This window comes from Lissotriton vulgaris, chromosome 8, assembly GCF_964263255.1.
Source record: "Lissotriton vulgaris chromosome 8, aLisVul1.2, whole genome shotgun sequence".
Lineage (NCBI taxonomy): Eukaryota > Metazoa > Chordata > Amphibia > Caudata > Salamandridae > Lissotriton > Lissotriton vulgaris.
Genome location: NC_141696.1, coordinates 466012399 through 466030277, shown reverse-complemented (window position 1 = coordinate 466030277; position 17879 = coordinate 466012399). Strand labels below are relative to the sequence as shown.

The 17879-nt window shown below is 44.2% G+C and overlaps 1 protein-coding gene across 3 annotated transcripts in view; it reads left to right on the top strand.

Moving 5' to 3' along the window:
• LOC147697185 (interleukin-5 receptor subunit alpha-like) overlaps window positions 1–17879 on the top strand; it is a 360931-nt gene that overhangs the window by 222578 nt on the left and 120474 nt on the right. For all 3 annotated transcript variants that reach the window (XM_086934250.1, XM_086934252.1, XM_086934251.1), the window contains 2 exons: window positions 15946–16066; window positions 16162–16343. In XM_086934250.1, the coding sequence (XP_086790376.1) occupies window positions 15946–16066; window positions 16162–16343 (303 nt within the window). The remainder of the gene's footprint in view (window positions 1–15945; window positions 16067–16161; window positions 16344–17879) is intronic.

Genomic DNA, 17879 nt, shown 5'->3' with positions numbered 1-17879 from the left:
ATCATGGGAACAGGGCAGACCAAACTACCAAGCCAATTGTTATACTGGGAAGGATCAAGCTTCCGGGAACCGGTTTCTGGCATTTCAGCCGTCTTCGGCCCAGCTTGCTTGAATCCTGATGGTGCAATGAGCAAGGGACTCACATCTGAGTATACCCTTCCACACTTATGGTGGACAAAAACGATTCAGAAAAGGGGGGTGGTGATGAATAGAGTGTCTGAATTAAGCAGACCACTTTTACCCAGTCCAAAGATCAGGGCTTGATCCATCACCGTTTTTGAGCTCACTGCACCATCCCAGCTCAGAACCTGGCTACATGCAAATTAGTCTGACCCTGGCCCAGTGCATCATGGGAACAGGGCAGACCAAACTACCAAGCCAATTCTTATACTGGGAAGGAAACAAGCTTCCGGGAACCGGTTTCTGGCATTTCAGCCGTCTTCGGCCCGGCTTGCTTGAATCCTGATGGTGCAATGAGCAAGGGACTCACATCTGAGTATACCCTTCCACGCTTATGGTGGACAAAAACGATTCAGAAAAGGGGGTGGTGATGAACAGAGTGTCCGAATTAAGCAGACCACTTTTACCAAGTCCAAAGATCAGGGCTTGATCCATCACGTTTTTTAGCTCACTGCACCATCCCAGCTCAGAACCTGGCTACATGCAAATTAATCTGACCCTGGCCCAGTGCATCATGGGAACAGGGCAGACCAAACCACCAAGCCAATTCTTATACTGGGAAGGAAACAGGCTTCCGGGAACCGGTTTCCAGCATTTCAGCCGTCTTCGGCCCGGCTTGCTTGAATCCTGATGATGCAGTGAGAAAGGGACTCATGTCTGAGTATACCCTGCCACACCTATAGTGGCCAAAAACGATTCAGAAAAGGGGGTGGTGATGAACAGAGTGTCTGAATTAAGCAGACCACTCTTACCCAGTCCAAAGATCAGGGCTTGATCCATCACCGTTATTTATCTCACTGCACCATCCCAGCTCAGAACCTGGCTATATGCAAATCAGTCTGTCCCTGGCCCAGTGCATCATGGGAACAGGGCAGACTATACTACCAAGCCAATTCTTCACCAGAAAGGAGACAAGCTACCGGGGACCGGTCTCCTGCATTTCAGCCGTCTTCGGCCCTGCTTGCTTGAATCCTGATGGTGCAGAGAGAAAGGGACTCATGTCTGAGTATACCCTGCCACACCTATAGTGGCCAAAAACGATTCAGAAAAGGGGGTTGTGATGAACTGAGTGTCTGAATTAAGCAGACCACTCTTACCCAGTCCAAAGATCAGGGCTTGATCCATCACCGTTATTTATCTCACTGCACCATCCCAGCTCAGAACCTGGCTATATGCAAATCAGTCTGTCCCTGGCCCATTGCATCATGGGAACAGGGCAGACTAAACTACCAAGCCAATTCTTCACCAGAAAGGAGACAAGCTACCGGGGACCGGTTTCTGGCATTTCAGGCGTCGTCGGCCCGGCTTGCTTGAATCCTGATGGTGCAGTGAACAAGGGACTCATGTCTGAGTATACCCTGCCACACCTATAGTGGCCAGAAACGATTCAGAAAAGGGGGTGGTGATGGTCCCTTGCTCATTGCACCATCAGGATTCAAGCAAGCCGGGCCAAAGACGGCTGAAATGCCAGAAACCGGTTCCCGGAAGCTTGTTTTCTTCCCAGTATAAGAATTGGCTTGGTAGTTTGGTCTGCCCTGTTCCCATGATGCACGGGGCCAGGGTCAGACTAATTTGCATATAGCCAGGTTCCGAGCTGGGATGGTGCAGTGAGCTAAAAAACGGTGATGGATCAAGCCCTGATCTTTGGACTGGGTAAAAGTGGTCTGCTTAATTCAGACACTCTGTTCATCACCACCCTCTTTTCTGAATCGTTTTTGTCCACCATAAGCGTGGAAGGGTATACTCAGATGTGAGTCCCTTGCTCATTGCACCATCAGGATTCAAGCAAGCCGGGCCGAAGACGGCTGAAATGCCAGAAATCGGTTCCCGGAAACTTGTTTCCTTCCCAGTATAAGAATTGGCTTGGTAGTTTGGTCTGCCCTGTTCCCATGATGCACTGGGCCAGGGTCAGACTAATTTGCATGTAGCCAGGTTCTGAGCTGGGATGGTGCAGTGAGCTAAAAAACGGTGATGGATCAAGCCCTGATCTTTGGACTGGGTAAAAGTGGTCTGCTTAATTCAGACACTCTGTTCATCACCACCCCCTTTTCTGAATCGTTTTTGTCCACCATAAGCGTGGAAGGGTATACTCAGATGTGAGTCCCTTGCTCATTGCACCATCAGGATTCAAGCAAGCCGGGCCGAAGACGGCTGAAATGCCGGAAACCGGTTCCCGGAAGCTTGTTTCCTTCCCAGTATAAGAATTGGCTTGGTAGTTTGGTCTGCCCTGTTCCCATGATGCACTGGGCTAGGGTCAGACTAATTTGCATGTAGCTAGGTTCTGAGCTGGGATGGTGCAGTGAGCTAAAAAACGGTGATGGATCAAGCCCTGATCATTGGACTGGGTAAAAGTGGTCTGCTTAATTCAGACACTCTGTTCATCACCACCCCCTTTTCTGAATCGTTTTTGTCCACCATAATCGTGGAAGGGTATACTCACATGTGAGTCCCTTGCTCATTGCACCATCAGGATTCAAGCAAGCCGGGCCGAAGACGGCTGAAATGCCAGAAACCGGTTCCCGGAAGCTTGTTTCCTTCCCAGTATAAGAATTGGCTTGGTAGTTTGGTCTGCCCTGTTCCCATGATGCACTGGGCCAGGGTCAGACTAATTTGCATGTAGCCAGGTTCTGAGCTGGGATGGTGCAGTGAGCTAAAAAACGGTGATGGATCAAGCCCTGATCTTTGGACTGGGTAAGAGTGGTCTGCTTGATTCAGACACTCTGTTCATCACCACCCACTTTTCTGAATCGTTTTTGGCCACTATAGGTGTGGCAGGGTATACTCAGACATGAGTCCCTTTCTCACTGCACCATCAGGATTCAAGCAAGCCAGGCCGAAGATGGCTGAAATGCCAGAAACCGGTCCCCGGTTGCTTGTCTCCTTTCTGGTGAAGAATTGGCTTGGTAGTTTAGTCTGCCCTGTTCCAATGATGCACTGGGCCAGGGACAGACTGATTTGCATATAGCCAGTTTCTGAGCTGGGATGGTGCAGTGAGATAAATAACGGTGATGGATCAAGCCCTGATCTTTGGACTGGGTAAGAGTGGTCTGCTTAAAACCTTGGCTGCTAAGGGGTTTTCCCGCTGGGTGCTGCATTCCCAGATTTTCCATTGTTCATGACAAGGTCAACTCGTCATAAGCACAGGGCAGGTAAAACCCATGACGAGTTGACCTTGTCATTAGCATGGAAGTGGTTAATTCAGACACTCTGTTCATCACCACCCCCTTTTCTGAATCGTTTTTGGCCACTATAGGTGTGGCAGGGTATACTCAGACATGAGTCCCTTTCTCACTGCACCATCAGGATTCAAGCAAGCCGGGCCGAAGACGGCTGAAATGCCAGAAACCGGTCCCCGGTAGCTTGTCTCCTTTCTGGTGAAGAATTGGCTTGGTAGTTTAGTCTGCCCTGTTCCCATGATGCACTGGGCCAGGGACAGACTGATTTGCATATAGCCAGGTTCTGAGCTGGGATGGTGCAGTGAGATAAATAACGGTGATGGATCAAGCCCTGATCTTTGGACTGGGTAAGAGTGGTCTGCTTAATTCAGACACTCTGTTCATCACCACCCCCTTTTCTGAAGCATTGCCTAAAAGGCAGACAGCAGATATGTTCCCTATTTACAAAAATATAGAGCATTTCTTCTCTCTCCCTGCTCTGGTGCACTTGTGACTGCCTAGCGCCAGTGGAGGCACCCATGATCCTTAGTGAAAGGGTCCTGCATCACAGGCAGAACGGTTTTTGTTTTGGTGCAGGAATGTGTCTCTTCCTGCACAAAAATAATCTTTAGAGGCATTGTCCTCTTTCTGTGTGTGCTGCAGAAGGGAGCACATGTGAAAAGAGGAAATACGAGGAAATAAAGATATTTCTCCTTGTTATTCCTCATTGGAGAAGGCATCGCATTTTGACTCATTCCCAGGTTTACTAGCTTTAGTAAATCTGGGAATTCACCAAAATACATGGGTGGATGCATGGGAAAACACACACTCCACCCAAAGAACTACTCCAAAGTTGAAATGTAACAAAACGCAGCGTAAGAGGCTGGTTTGCATTATATTTCTTTACAAACAGCAAAAGGCAGAGCAAATTGCCCCAAGCATGGCTCTATAAATATTTCTGAAGCCCTTGAATTGCCCTTGCGTCACCTTGTGCAACTCAAAGACAATGCAAAGCTTTCATAAATCTCGGCCTGAGAGTTGGACCGTAGACTACAGGTTGAACTGTGTCATACAAATGTTTTGACAAGGAATTCAAGTTGCTGTGTATAAAGAAATCTGTGCAGGATCACTAAGGATTTAAAAATAATCCCTTATTTAATGGCAATTAGTGGAGATGTCAGAGGATAGGGTGCTGAATGCTCTTTTAGGGGATTTTGTAATGAGACTGGCCACTGCCTCAGGAAAGTTTGATGCATAAACCATTTCCTACGTCATAAACAATCTGCTGAACATATTTTTGGGGCATTTCATTCTCTTTGGTCAGTCTGAAGAGGAGCTACAAGTCATTAGCGTATGCAAGAGGAAGTATAAATGCTGGATAATACTGGTGACAGGCTGGGCCTGTTGGAGACTCCACATTTAAGTTTTCCGGATTGTCCAATATAAAGAGGGAGGGCCTCAACATTACCCGCCCCTTCAAGAGTGCTCCTAAAAGCATCTCTGTTGGGCTGTCTGATTTGCTCCCCCTGCAGAGTAGCACAGAAACTCTGATTTCGCTCCTCAGGCGGGAAAAATCAAGTACATTTAGCATGTTTCAAAATAATCTGGAATGTTTCATGCACCCCCTACTTAGCTCTTGAATTAAAGTAACTCAGGGCGGTGAACTCCGCTCAGCTCGCTGAGTTTTCCGCACATCAAGTTGGCAAGTGAGGAAAATCCACCTCCCGGCAAGATTTTTCCTAGTTCGCAGTTGTCAACGTCAAGTTGGCAAGCGCGAGCGTGGAAATTGAAAATCAACCTCCTGGTGGCATTTCTAAATGCGGGCGATCAGATTGCTCATTGCAAGTGGTCGCGTATACTCGCAACTGCTCGTGTTGAGAAACTGTCTGTTCGCGTTGAGAAAGCTGCCGCTTGAGTAAAAAATCTACTTGAGTAGCAGAAAGGAAGCAACGTCCACTTGCGCTATTCATGGTACCATTCGCGATGGTTGCATAGTGCGACGAACACCCGGCACTGAAAATCACAGCGAACGACAATTATCTAATGCACTCCGCCGTTTGCGGAGCTCCATGTGGCGCTGCAGAGGTTTTTTTGTACAGAACTCCATGAACTCTGCTTCCTGAGTGGGCAGTCATTGGGGAGTTCAACTTGAGGATGACATTGTCTGCAAGGAGTTTAATTTTGTGCTTCCCTGAACCAAATTAGATTTCCCTTATGTTAACTAACTGATGTGCATGCCATGCTGAGTTCCTATGCTGAAGGCAAATAATAGGGATTAATACGGCAGCTCTGACTAGTTGCTCTCTGAAGTACGATATCACCTGACAATTGTACAGTGAGGCTTATATGAGCCATAGGTGCAGGACAGTCAGCCTTCAACATCAAACTATATCTCAGATCCATTCCGATGTCTTCACAGGTCAGTTTTCGGAAGACCTATATATCCAAGAGCAACTGTCTTGGTAGCAGTGCACTACTATTTGTTGGGAGGCTAACTGCATTTTGTTATATATGCTTTCAAGTAATTACAGTAGTGCTACTTACTTACTACAAAATGCAATTCACAAACCTTAATGTGTAAATATCTACCTTCACCTCTCCTGTCTTTTCTATGTGAAGATCTTCACACATCTACGTTAACTACAAAGGGCCGATTCCGATCTTGGTCGGAAGGGCTTTGAATCAGATTCGGCTTTGCCAAAACCGATCCGGAGCCCTTGTTTCTGACTGAATCGTTCACAGTTCCGAATGACTAAGTACGATGCCTGGTAACCCTTAGCACTGACCAAATTGGTTGCAGAAGGCATTCAGAGAGATAGAGCCTTCTGGATCCGATTCGTACAGCTCTATGGGCTAGGTTTTCCGGGCGACCAAGTATGATGAACGATTTGGGCAGCCTTTCCCATTCGGTTTGCCCGGAACAAAAAGGCTGCCGGAATCAGTCTTTGGGGGCCTGTAGCTGGCCCCTATACCTGGGGCACTCTGAATTAGGCCCGTGGGGGTATCCATTGGTCCCCTCTTCTCAACCATGCACAATGTGGCAGACACCAAGGGGTGCCCGCCACAGGGTGCACGGTTTTCACCAGTCACTGTCTTCATCAATGTGAACCTGTGTACACATTTGGTACACAGACTCCCAATGAAGTCAATGTGAGTCCGACCGAATCATATTCGGATGCATTCAAATGCACCGGACTCCCCCGATCAGATTCATACGGAAAGCATTCCGGACCCAAGTCGTTCGGTATGCTCTCCGAACGAGATCAGAATTGGGCCCATAGTAGTGCATTTGGAAGGGACCAGGGCAAGTGGCTGGAAAAAGGGGCACACTTACTACTAAATGGGAGGGGTTTAGGGTGGAGTATGGAGAGTTTAGGGAGCAATAGGCACCTACCCACAAAAGAGTAACTCATTGCTATTCACCAGCTGCACTTTTAAAGTCACTATTGCTAAAAAGGACACAAAACAGTAGTGAAAATACTCCAGCTCAGAACTAGAGTAATTCCAGCACCACACATGGCTGACCCCTTGGGGCTTATTCACAAAGGTAAACTTATGCATGCATAAATCTACATGTGCAAGTTTACTCTTACACTTTTGAGTAACTCTACTACTTTTGTCCATTCACCATTTATGAGTGAAAAGTTACTAAAATATGTAGACTTACAGGTCTTCACCACCTGAAGCAGGGGGTGGGGCCAAATTTATGAGTGCAACATTACAACAGCCAAAAGGAGCAGCAGTAAATCCAGCACCACGAAAGGCCAACCACTTATACTGCAACTCCCTCCCATTAAAAATAATAGAGGCAGGGACTTAAAATAGAACCTAATTAGAAATAATCTTAAATTAAAATAATGTAATTCGACATTTTAAACATATATATCAATTGATTTGAATGTTAAAAATAAATATACATATTTTACAATTACATATTACTTATTGCAAAAATATTTGAGTAACTTTTTAAATTACAGTTTTTTTTAATGTAAGTTTGTAATGTAAGTTTGTAATGTAAGTAAATACAAATATTTTACTTTAGGTGGGATTTTTTAATAAGTCTTTATATGGAATTTAATATATTTAAATTCATTAAATATTTTATTCAAGATTGACATAAAGGTGCTCTAGTCCTTTTTTTCATTGCATTTAAAATAAATATATAAAAATAATGCTCATTCATATCTAACATAAAAACATATTTTCTATTTTTTTTAAAGTTTAATAAACCCCTTTATAATTTTCCCTATGCTTTTACCATAGGGAGATCTCTGCCCCAATTGCTCTAAGTTAAAGTTTAGAGAAAAGTTAAAAAGGCTGAGGGCCTGATTTAGATATTGGGGAGTGGGAATCTCTGTCACAAATGTGACGGATATCCCGCCTGCCGTTTTACAAGTACATTATAGCCTGTGGCACTTGTAATACAGAGGACAATTCAGTGGACAGGATATCTGTTGCGGTTGTGATGGAGTATCCCATCCACCAAGATCTAAATCAGGCACTGAGTCTGATAAATCTGTTTTCTAAAGTTGTTGTTGTGCTTATCTAGGAGTACAAGAAGCGGACAAGTTGATGTTAAATTAAATTCAGAGCAGCCTTGTGCACCTCTTAAAATGAATTGATGCCGTTGGTACTTGATTTTTTGAGCTTGAGAGTAGCATTGTTGAATATTTTTCTGTTTGCTCCTAATGCCCCAGTCAGCATGTGGTTTGATATCTAAGAAGTAATTTGGCTATCGCATGAGACCGCCAAGTGAAAAGTGATTTCTCTCTGGCTAGCTGTGTTTCCATTGGTTCAAACTGAACCCTTATTATATCGTCTGACGTGAGATGAGATAAAGAATATGTGAGAGTAGACATAAAATGTTTGATCTATTGCAGGTGTCATCTTGACCATGTCAGTTATATTCAGAAGTTAAGTTAAGCCTATTCTTGCCAGCATGTACTTGGTTGATTTGGATTTCTGTTAATGCTACCCAGGAGATCAGGGACTTGTTTGATGGTGACAGCAGGGTCGGCTTTAGGCATGTGCAAGCTGTACATCTGCACAGGGCCACCAAACCCCAGGGGCCTCCACGCCAATATATATCCTTAATATAATAATCCTCTGAGGATGAATAGATATGTGCGTGGTGGCCCCTGGCAGGGATCTGGCGGCCTCCGGCTCTGTTCCACTTCCTAACACTATGACCCACCCCCCTTCTGAGCTCCTGGGGGCTCCGCCCTGCCCAGACCACCACTTCCGGGGCCCCCTACCTATGCTCCCTGCCCAGGGCCACCCTGAGCCTAGAGCCGCCCCTGGTGACAGACATGGTGCAGAGGTTGTGTATGGCCGGGACACTACAAACATATTTATGGAAATAGTGATGCAGGGCAGCGCAGCAAGTCACCCTGTTGCGCTGCCCTTCGTCATTGGGAAAGGGAATTAATGTGCCATGTTTAAGCAATATAGTGCATGTCCTTCCCACCCCACTGACATAATGTTGGCATCCTAACACCAACGCAGGCACCCTTGCTCCATTGTGCAAGGGTGCCTGTGTTGTAGGTAGGGTTGTTTATGTGCAGGAAGGGGCACCTTCCTGCACAAAAACAATCCACGGAGGCATTTTCCTCTTTCTATGTGTGCTGCCTTCTGCATTCTCCTCATTACGCCTCACCTGGGCAAGCGTATCTTTTTGACACATTCTCAGGTTTACCAGGTTTGGTCAATCTGGCAATGCGTCAAAAACCACGGTATTTGCATGGGAACACCCACCGCAATGCCCTTGGAGCGCCTGCCTTGCGCAGACTAAGGCAATGCACTGATGTGCACAACGTTGCCTTACTCCAGATTTATGAAGCCATTGAAAGCCACACAATGTGACTTTGTATGGCTTCATAAATCTGACTTAGTGGTTTGCGTCACGCATGTGGCACTTTGCGTGGTGCAAATGTGACACAAGCCTGTCATAAATATGCCCCTAAGTTGATAACTCCCTCTTGTGGTTGGTTGGTACTAACTTTGCTTATGTTTTTCTTTTCCTTTTGCATGAGGCTGACCATCTGGTGTTGCGATAATGCCCTTTGTTGTATGAGGTCTATAGCTAGCAGACTTTTGGATTGTGTGATTTTCAAATTTGATGTTTGATAAATAGGCATCAGGATTTCTTTCCATGTCAAGCTGGCTGCCCAGAAATGCTAGTGAGGTGTCTAGTGCTCGAGATCTGTTACTGCTTGGGGTTTGGTTTGACTCCCAACTGAGCTGTTCCGTCCACACAAAAAAGACTGCTGTTGGGATTTTGCGTCAACTTCGATCCACCTTTAAATTCTTCGACGCTCCCACCCGACAACTTATTGTGCAAGCCATGATTTTGTCTAAACTAGACTACGCTAGTTCCCTTTTTCTTGGAGTCAATCAGGCTGAACTTTCCCGTCTCCAACGCGTCCCAAACGCTGCCGCCAGGGCTCTGGTTGGCTTACCCAAATTCTGTTCAGCCAGAAAAACCATTCATAATCTCCACTGGCTTCCGGTGGCTCGGAGAATAATGTTTAAGTCTCTCACTCTGGCGTTTAAAATCCTCAAACACTCATCCCCTCAGATTTTGGAGCATCTCATCTCCCCCTATGTCCCAGCACGCTCTCTGAGGTCCTCTGGTCTCCATCTAGCCATAGTGCCTCGTTTCAAGAGATCCAGGATTGGCGGACGCTCTTTCAGAGTTCTTGCTGCCAAGATATGGAATTCCTTGCCTGCCCACATACGTGCTATCGACGGGCTCCTCGCTTTCAGGAAGGCTGTTAAAACCTTTCTTTTCCCCTTAGCCCCTTAGTTCTGTTGTGTTGTGTTCTTCTCACTTCTGTCCGGATCTCTGTTCTGTACCAGCGCCAGGACGCCCCCTTTGCTGGGGCATCTGTGCGCTCAATAAATCCGGGTAACATAACATAACATAACTGCTTCATAGGTTATTAATGGAATTATCTTTTTGATGTGCGGAGTTGGCCATCGCGCAGTGAAATGCAGTGGAATATTGGAATACAGTTTTTCTGGGTGAATCAAGCTCTCTTTTTTTTCTAACATATTTTTATTGTCATTTAGGTCAATCTGATGCACCTATGACAGCTCATAATTTTGCATTTGGTACAGGTTATAACAGGGGGGCATTATGCACAACACCAAATGTGCTCAAAATATTTTTCTTAATTTTCTCCCCCTTTTCAAGTTTTATCCTTGTACCTATGATATGTGTTGCAGGGGTAATCCCACTCAGGTGAAGTCGGTGAGGTTTGAAGCACCAAGATGTGTAGTGACGTAATGTCTGATTAACTATCTCATGAATATATGCAGTCCATCTAGTGGAAGGGAGCTGCTGGATGTCTGTACCCTAGGAGATTTAAGTCAATAAAGTATTGTACATTTAAACATAAACCGTAAACTTTGCAGTATGGTGCGTTATTAAAACGTTTCCGTTCAGGATGGAGAGTAAGAGGAAAGCGGGGAGGGCATGGCTCCAGGTGTGACCATAGCAGGGGGGGGGGGGCGGGGGGGGGTTGGAGGAGGGTCTGTATAGTGCACAAGGGTGAGGGGGGCCAAGCCTTAGGGTGTCCTGCTATCTCAATGCTCAGGTTAGTTATTCTTAATCACTTTCCGATCCTGAGCCTGCTACAGTTTCATCCGTATGGGTTTGGTGACTCTCAGGATATTCCCAAATTTCCAGTACCTCTTTCAAGAGGTCAGCCAGGGGATGTCTACGAAAACCCCATGCATCATCCCTGGCCAATGCTCTGCCCTCTGCACCCGCCCAGTGTGTCATGTTACGTTTCCAGTCTTCTACTGAGGGGCCCCTTGCCAGTTTCCAAGCTAATGCTATTCTCTTGGCCAGTACTAAGGCTAGATCCACAAATGTTGTGCCCACTTTCTGTGTGGGCGGCCTCCAGAAGAGACCCAAAATACACATTTCAATTGTATGATCAAGCGTGCGTCCCACGGCCGCCATTGTCGACACCAAAACATCTTCCCAAAATGTATTTACTATGGCACAGTCCCATGTCATGGGTATGAAATCCGCAGCTACATGGCTGCACATCTGGCAGCTACGTGGGTCTCCCCCTTGAACCAAGCTCTCTTATTTGTTAATTGCCGTGCTGTTTTAAGAAGTTGGATGTTGTTTTTCCAGCTGACTGGGGCTGCCCTTGCTGTTGCATGAGTTACAAAAAGATTTTCTGAATGGTTCTTATTTTTTATCTTTTCTTTTCTTTCCTGTAGAGTTGCCTAATCTTTTTGTGCCCCCTCTTCACTCTTATTTTTGAGCTGTTGTTATGGGAGATAACACCTGTGTGGATAGGTGCTACCATGGCCTTGTTCAACTAGCTTGAGTCTGGACTGTGCTTGAAAGGCGACTTAAGAGGCATTCTGTCCAAGGGATCCTCAGATTTCAAACATGTTATTGATTTAGGCTCTCTATCAGAAACTGTCTAGGAGTGTACTTAGTTTGCCCACATTTGGCGAAAAAGTAGTATACAAGGTTCAATCCTGTATTTGTGGGCATCTTTGGGTGGTTTCCTTGTGTTCTGAAATTTGAGTCTCTAAATGGATGCACTTAACCAGGGCATTGTTGGTTTAATTGTTAGTCTGGTAATGTGTTTAATTCAGTATCTATTATGTTTAGTTTAGGTTTAAGGTTAATGAGATGTGTAGTGAAGGATTGTAGCAAGTATACTTTGGGCTACATTACACATAGTGCACTGGGGACACAACAAGCCTGGACACCCACTTTGTGTGCCCATGGGGTACTATGGTATTACAGGAGTTACTGCAGATGCTTGGGTGGCCATTCTGTAGTGCTGATAGCGTTGGCGCTCATGTAGCACCAGGGATATCATGAGAGGGTGTTTCCTCATTTGTGTGGGGCATGGTCCCCTGCAAATGAGAGAATCATTTTGCCTCTATGCCTTCTTACGGTTGCGGGTGCAGAGGCAAGCATCTTAGGAGGTGCACTGAGAGTGCGCCACAAATGGTCGCACAGTGTCAGTGCCCTTCCTGAGGACAAGCTGTGGAAGGGCAAAGGGGGTCCCAATGACCCCCAGACATTCCCCTGCAGGCTGGTCCCAGGATGGTTGTTTCTGGTCCAGGGAGGACATGGCTTGACAGTTCAGGCTGGACTGTTCCCATGTAGAACAGGATCAAGAATGATTTGCAAATGGCTAGGTCTGAACTGGGGTGGCAAAGTGAGCAGAAGAACGATAATAGATTTAACCTAGATCTAATAGTGACTGGGGGTGAGTGTCTGAAAAGTATCAGCTCTCCGTCCATCATCTTTTTGTGTTTGCCTTGTTCACCCTAATATTGCCGGATATGCCCAGATGTGGGTCCCTTGCGCACTGTGCCACTGGATTCAAGCTAGATGGCTGATGAGGGATGTTACCCCAAAACCGGTCCCAGGCGGTCCCGCACCAACAATTAGGATGCACCCGCCACACTGGCGGGCGCATCTCGCATTTCTAACATTGCTGCAATTCCACAAATGCAAGTTGTGCGTTTCAATGCACAACGTGACAGGCACTGCGTTGTGCCTGCCACGTTGTACATTGAAATGCAGGGGGGTACCGTAGGTACCCCCCATGTGCACCCCTCACACGCCACGGAAAGGCATTCCACCACCATGATGCTAATATGAATGGCGGTGCCTGCAGGGCACCGCCACCATATTCCTTGGCTTTTCCGCCCGGTAGGCAGTCGGGCGGATTGCTTACCAGCGGAAAACCGGTGGATGGTCTTCCCGTCCGCTGGGGTCTCCCCGCCATGGTAATGTGGCTGGGGGGAATTTATATGCAGGCGGTGGTTTTGGGCGGGCAGTTTGCCACCACCATACGGGCAGTGGCAATCCGCCCGCTATCTTAATGACCCCCTATATGTTTGCAAAAGGATATCAATGACTTCTATATTTTTGAAAAAGATATTTCCTACCTTAAATTTGATATTTTTGACCTCAATAGTCTTGCTGTCAATATTTCTATGTCACGATAATTACAACTCAATATTTATGTGAGCCGACATTTACAACTCGATATTTTGTCTGAATACCATCGGCAGAACGTGATGTATAATCAGCAAAAAAACTGGGGCACAGCAGTTGGACCACAACAGTCTGTGATTCCTGGTCTCTGCAATCCTATCTTTCTTTGCCCCTTAATCTGATAATGAAGCACCAGTTAATGGGTTTGTGCTTCGGCCAAGTCCAGCTGAAGGCAAATTGTTACAGGCAGAGGAACCTCGAGGAGAAGGATAGCCAATGTCACCTTTGTACCAATAGGGAGGAATCATTGGCCCATGTGCTCTGTATCTGCAGGGCACTGAATCCACTAAGAAAGCTTTGGCTTCGGACAATTTGGTGTATTTTAAACATCCTAACCTGCCAAGGAGCGGTAGAGGCATGTTTGAGAGGAAACTGTACAACTGGCGACCCATTTTATGAAATGTATGAAGGCTGTAGCAGTATTGTTGGACTCTGATCATTAACACGAGATATAGACGGAGAAATCTGAGTCAGTATCTAATTTTAACATCTTACAAGCATTCTTACTGAGTTTTTATTGATGAAGTATTTATGAGTGATATTGTATTTTTTTTTAACACAAATTCCTTTTTTAACTATGCTCCTTTTTCAAGTATGTAACAATTGCAATGATTTTTAGTAATTGTGCAATAAATAAATAAATAAATAATCAACAATAGAACCAATTTTCAGCAAAGAAACAGAAGCTGTTGTCCCTGTCTGTGTAAGCAGAGGGAGGGCTGGATGTGCCTTCCCCATAGCCTTCAGCAAGGCAAGGTGATAACAGCTTCTGTATGACACTCTGTCTCGAATCTCTCATATGAAGTACTGCTCTAGCTCATAACACATGGTTCTAATTTACAAATTCTGTCTGAATGTTGTTGAACATTTTCAAAATAAACAAAATATAGTGAAGCTATTCCAGACTTTCACATAGATTCTATGAAATTTTAGATTTCTATAAAACCATGGGGCATTAGCAAGGGCGTTATTGCCGCTTTAGCGGCACTTTTTGCAGATTAAGCAGCGATTTTTTTATCGCCCAATTGGCAAGCTGTCGCTAACAGCAGTTAGCGACAGCTTCCAGGTGATAGCGACCGGTTTGGGGCCCGCTTTGCATATCAGCGATATTTATCGTTAATGACATGCAAAGTGGGCGTACCCAAACTGGTAGCAACTGAAAGCAGTCGCTAACACAGCTATACCCTATTAGCAATACCCGGGACACGATAAAAAACACGCGCTAACCCCGATTAGCACCAGGATTTTACACCTGGTAAAAACCTGACTTAGCCATAATAGTCAATGGGAGGTGGACTCTATGGCTAAGTCCCCACCTGCCTATTAGCGAGATTTTCCTTAGCGATAGGATTTTTATTGCTGGAAATCTCGCGTTAAACATGGCATTCGCCGCTATCACTGGATTTTTTATCGCCGCGGAGATGAACGTTGGTAATACTGCGTTATCTCCACGATAAAATCCAGCGATAGACGGCGATAAAAAAAACGCACTAAGCGCGGTTTGCGATAATTTTCGCCAGTTGTTGCTAATATGCCCCCTTGTGCATAACTTTTTAAAATTATTTTTATTAACATTGCACGTACGACCAAACGATAGCAGATAATATCCGAAAAGCATGTTAGGGAATAGCATTGGATATAACAAATTAAAGCATGTGAACACACAAGTGGGATACCCAATTCTCGTTATTACTCCCCCAATTCCTCTTTGGCCCCCTGTATTTCAACCAAGGTTCCCAGACTTTCTTCCATTTCTTAACGCATCCCTTACTCCTGTATATAGTCTCTTCAGCCCTTTGGCACCAAACAAGATCCCGCCTCCACTCCTCCCATGCTGTTCGTAATTTTTAATAATCACTACAGTATTTGTGTGGCACTGCTCCCTGGACCCAACACCTACTGAACCTTTACATATTTTTAAATATTTGCATGTTTCACATATAATGTTTTTATCTGATGTTAAAACAGTGAATGTTATGTAAAGTTTGCTGTATAAGTTGTAATGAGATTCTATGGCTACAATACAAATGAAATGTTACTTGCCCTGCCAGAACTGAGCACAGTTCTCTCCTAACCTATGCCTTAGACTAGTTCAGTCCATTTTTTAATCTGACATCAGTTTTCAATCTTTTCATTTTGGTTAATTTATTTTTCATGCAAATTTCTATCCAGGAAATATAGTCATTTTTTATCCATCAACTCATACCTACAAGGCACCCAGTAAAACCTATTGAAATGCGTGGGCAGATGTAAAACCAACTAATACCCTGCAAAAGATTTGCTTAGAACTAGACCACTTTCGCTTATTGGGCACAAAGCATTGCAAAACCAGAACTCTAAAAAGTATACTTCTTTATTACTTGTTTACTTTGATTTATTAAAGTGTCACTGTGCCATCAAAGCAACATATAGACCTATTCATACTAAAAATATACAACAATAATGAACCGTGAAATGACATACAATTTACATATACATATACCATTTAAATATTGGACACAAACAAGTTAATTCACGATTATGGGTGTGTAGACATCTGAAATGACAAGTTATTCTTTGTAGGCATGACTGGAACAGCAGCAGAAAATATATCTTGTGAGGTCTACAGCAAGTCTTCCATGAGATGTATGTGGGCTGCTGGTATCGAGGCACCGGACGACACTCAATATAGCCTTTCACTGATGTGAGTAAGTGTTTTACCACAGCAAAGTAAAGTGATGTGGATATTAAACCCAACAAATCTATTAATGGCTTTTTGAAAATCTTTGGAATATCTAGGCAGAATGGACAAGTGGAAAAATGTCAAGAGTACAAAAAAGATTTCCTTGGAAGAGAAATTACTTGCCATGTTCATGATCTGAAAATTAATCCAATGAAAGAGATGTACATTTTAATAGAAGGGCACAGCAATAAATCGAAGATAATCTTTTTTGATCAATGGTTTAAGCCCTCTCAAGCAGGTAAGAAAGTTTTTTCCATGTAATTTGTTCTGATTGCATCACGTTCTACAGATGTCAGAAAGGGAAGCTCTTTTGTAAACGAACTTGAGATGTATCTTTCACAAAGCTTATTTAGAATTTTAAATATGGTATTTTTTTCACCTCAGGTTCTGAATGACATTAAATAATAAGAACATATTGTGTACGTGAAAGGTTGGTTCTATACATGATGTGGTTGATGAGTCTATACAACCACATGAATATACATATAGATACAGGACTTGATCATCACCTACTCTGATTAGGGCTTTCTACAATAAATGAATTATTGAAATTTGACACTGTATAGATGAGACAGCTGATTTGCTCAGATAAGTATTCTGTCTCATACACCTATCTTTGAGCATAGTCTCTAAAGACCATTTAATCCTCCTAAAACCACACATCTCAACTTTTGCTGCAAATATCAACCCATAGTTTTGTGGAACCTATTCATTGTCAGTCACTCCTTCATTATGAATCGTGACTCTGACAACACTATACCTTCTCTTCCCACCACATTCCTCTCCCTGCCACCACAATTCACAGATCTAGATGCTCCAGGAAAATCCCAGAACAGCCTGCCTTAATATTCTCCCTCATCTTACTTACATGAAACAAACCCAGTTATATGCTAATAAACAGACAATACCATGTCTTATTCTTGCACTACTAAACCTCATATCAGCTGTCTCTATCCAAATGCCCTCTATGTCCTGATTTTGTAATGCCTATTTTCTTTTTACAAACTTTTTAGGCCTCATCTACAGACAGTTTTTAGCTGTCTGTTGTTGAAAGATCTATTATATGTAATGTCTAGTAAACTTTGGCTCAACCTATTGATTATCATTGTTTGGCTATCTTGCCAATCTTATTTGCTTCTTATTTGATGGATTTCTTTGCTCTTCTTGTGTTTGTCCTTCCCCTGCAGCAAACCTTCCTTACCATGCTTCTGTTTAGATGTTTTTTACTCTTCCACAACTGACATGTGTAGAATGCAACTTTTTTCTTTACCTCTCAGTACTCAATGTGAATACATTTATACAGCACTTTCAAATATTCATGAGGTGCTCAGGTGCTTTGTGGATGAGTACCACGTTTCTTTGTGTAATACAGCATTAGAGACATTTATTATTTAAATGAATTATAAGTTATCATGCAGTTTATCTCACAGTGTCATATAGTTTGTAAGTAGTTTGCCATGTAATTTGTCATGTGTAAAGCTACATTGTGGTAACAACTGTGCCAATGTAATAGCATATGCAATCATCCCAGATTTGACAAAACCACAGGCCCTGCTGGTAGTGCTAAGCCACCAGCAAGTACAACATGGAGTCAACCAGGAGTGACAGAGTCCTAGTCCCTTATGGCAGTATCAAGCCCCCAGAAAATGCTAATTGAGTCAACACAGGAACCACAGAATGCTATCCCCTGGGGCAGTGCTACGCCACAAGGAGAGACCATGAGGTTTAGTTGAGTGAGCAAGAGACATTAAGGTAGATGATCTGTGGTTTAACT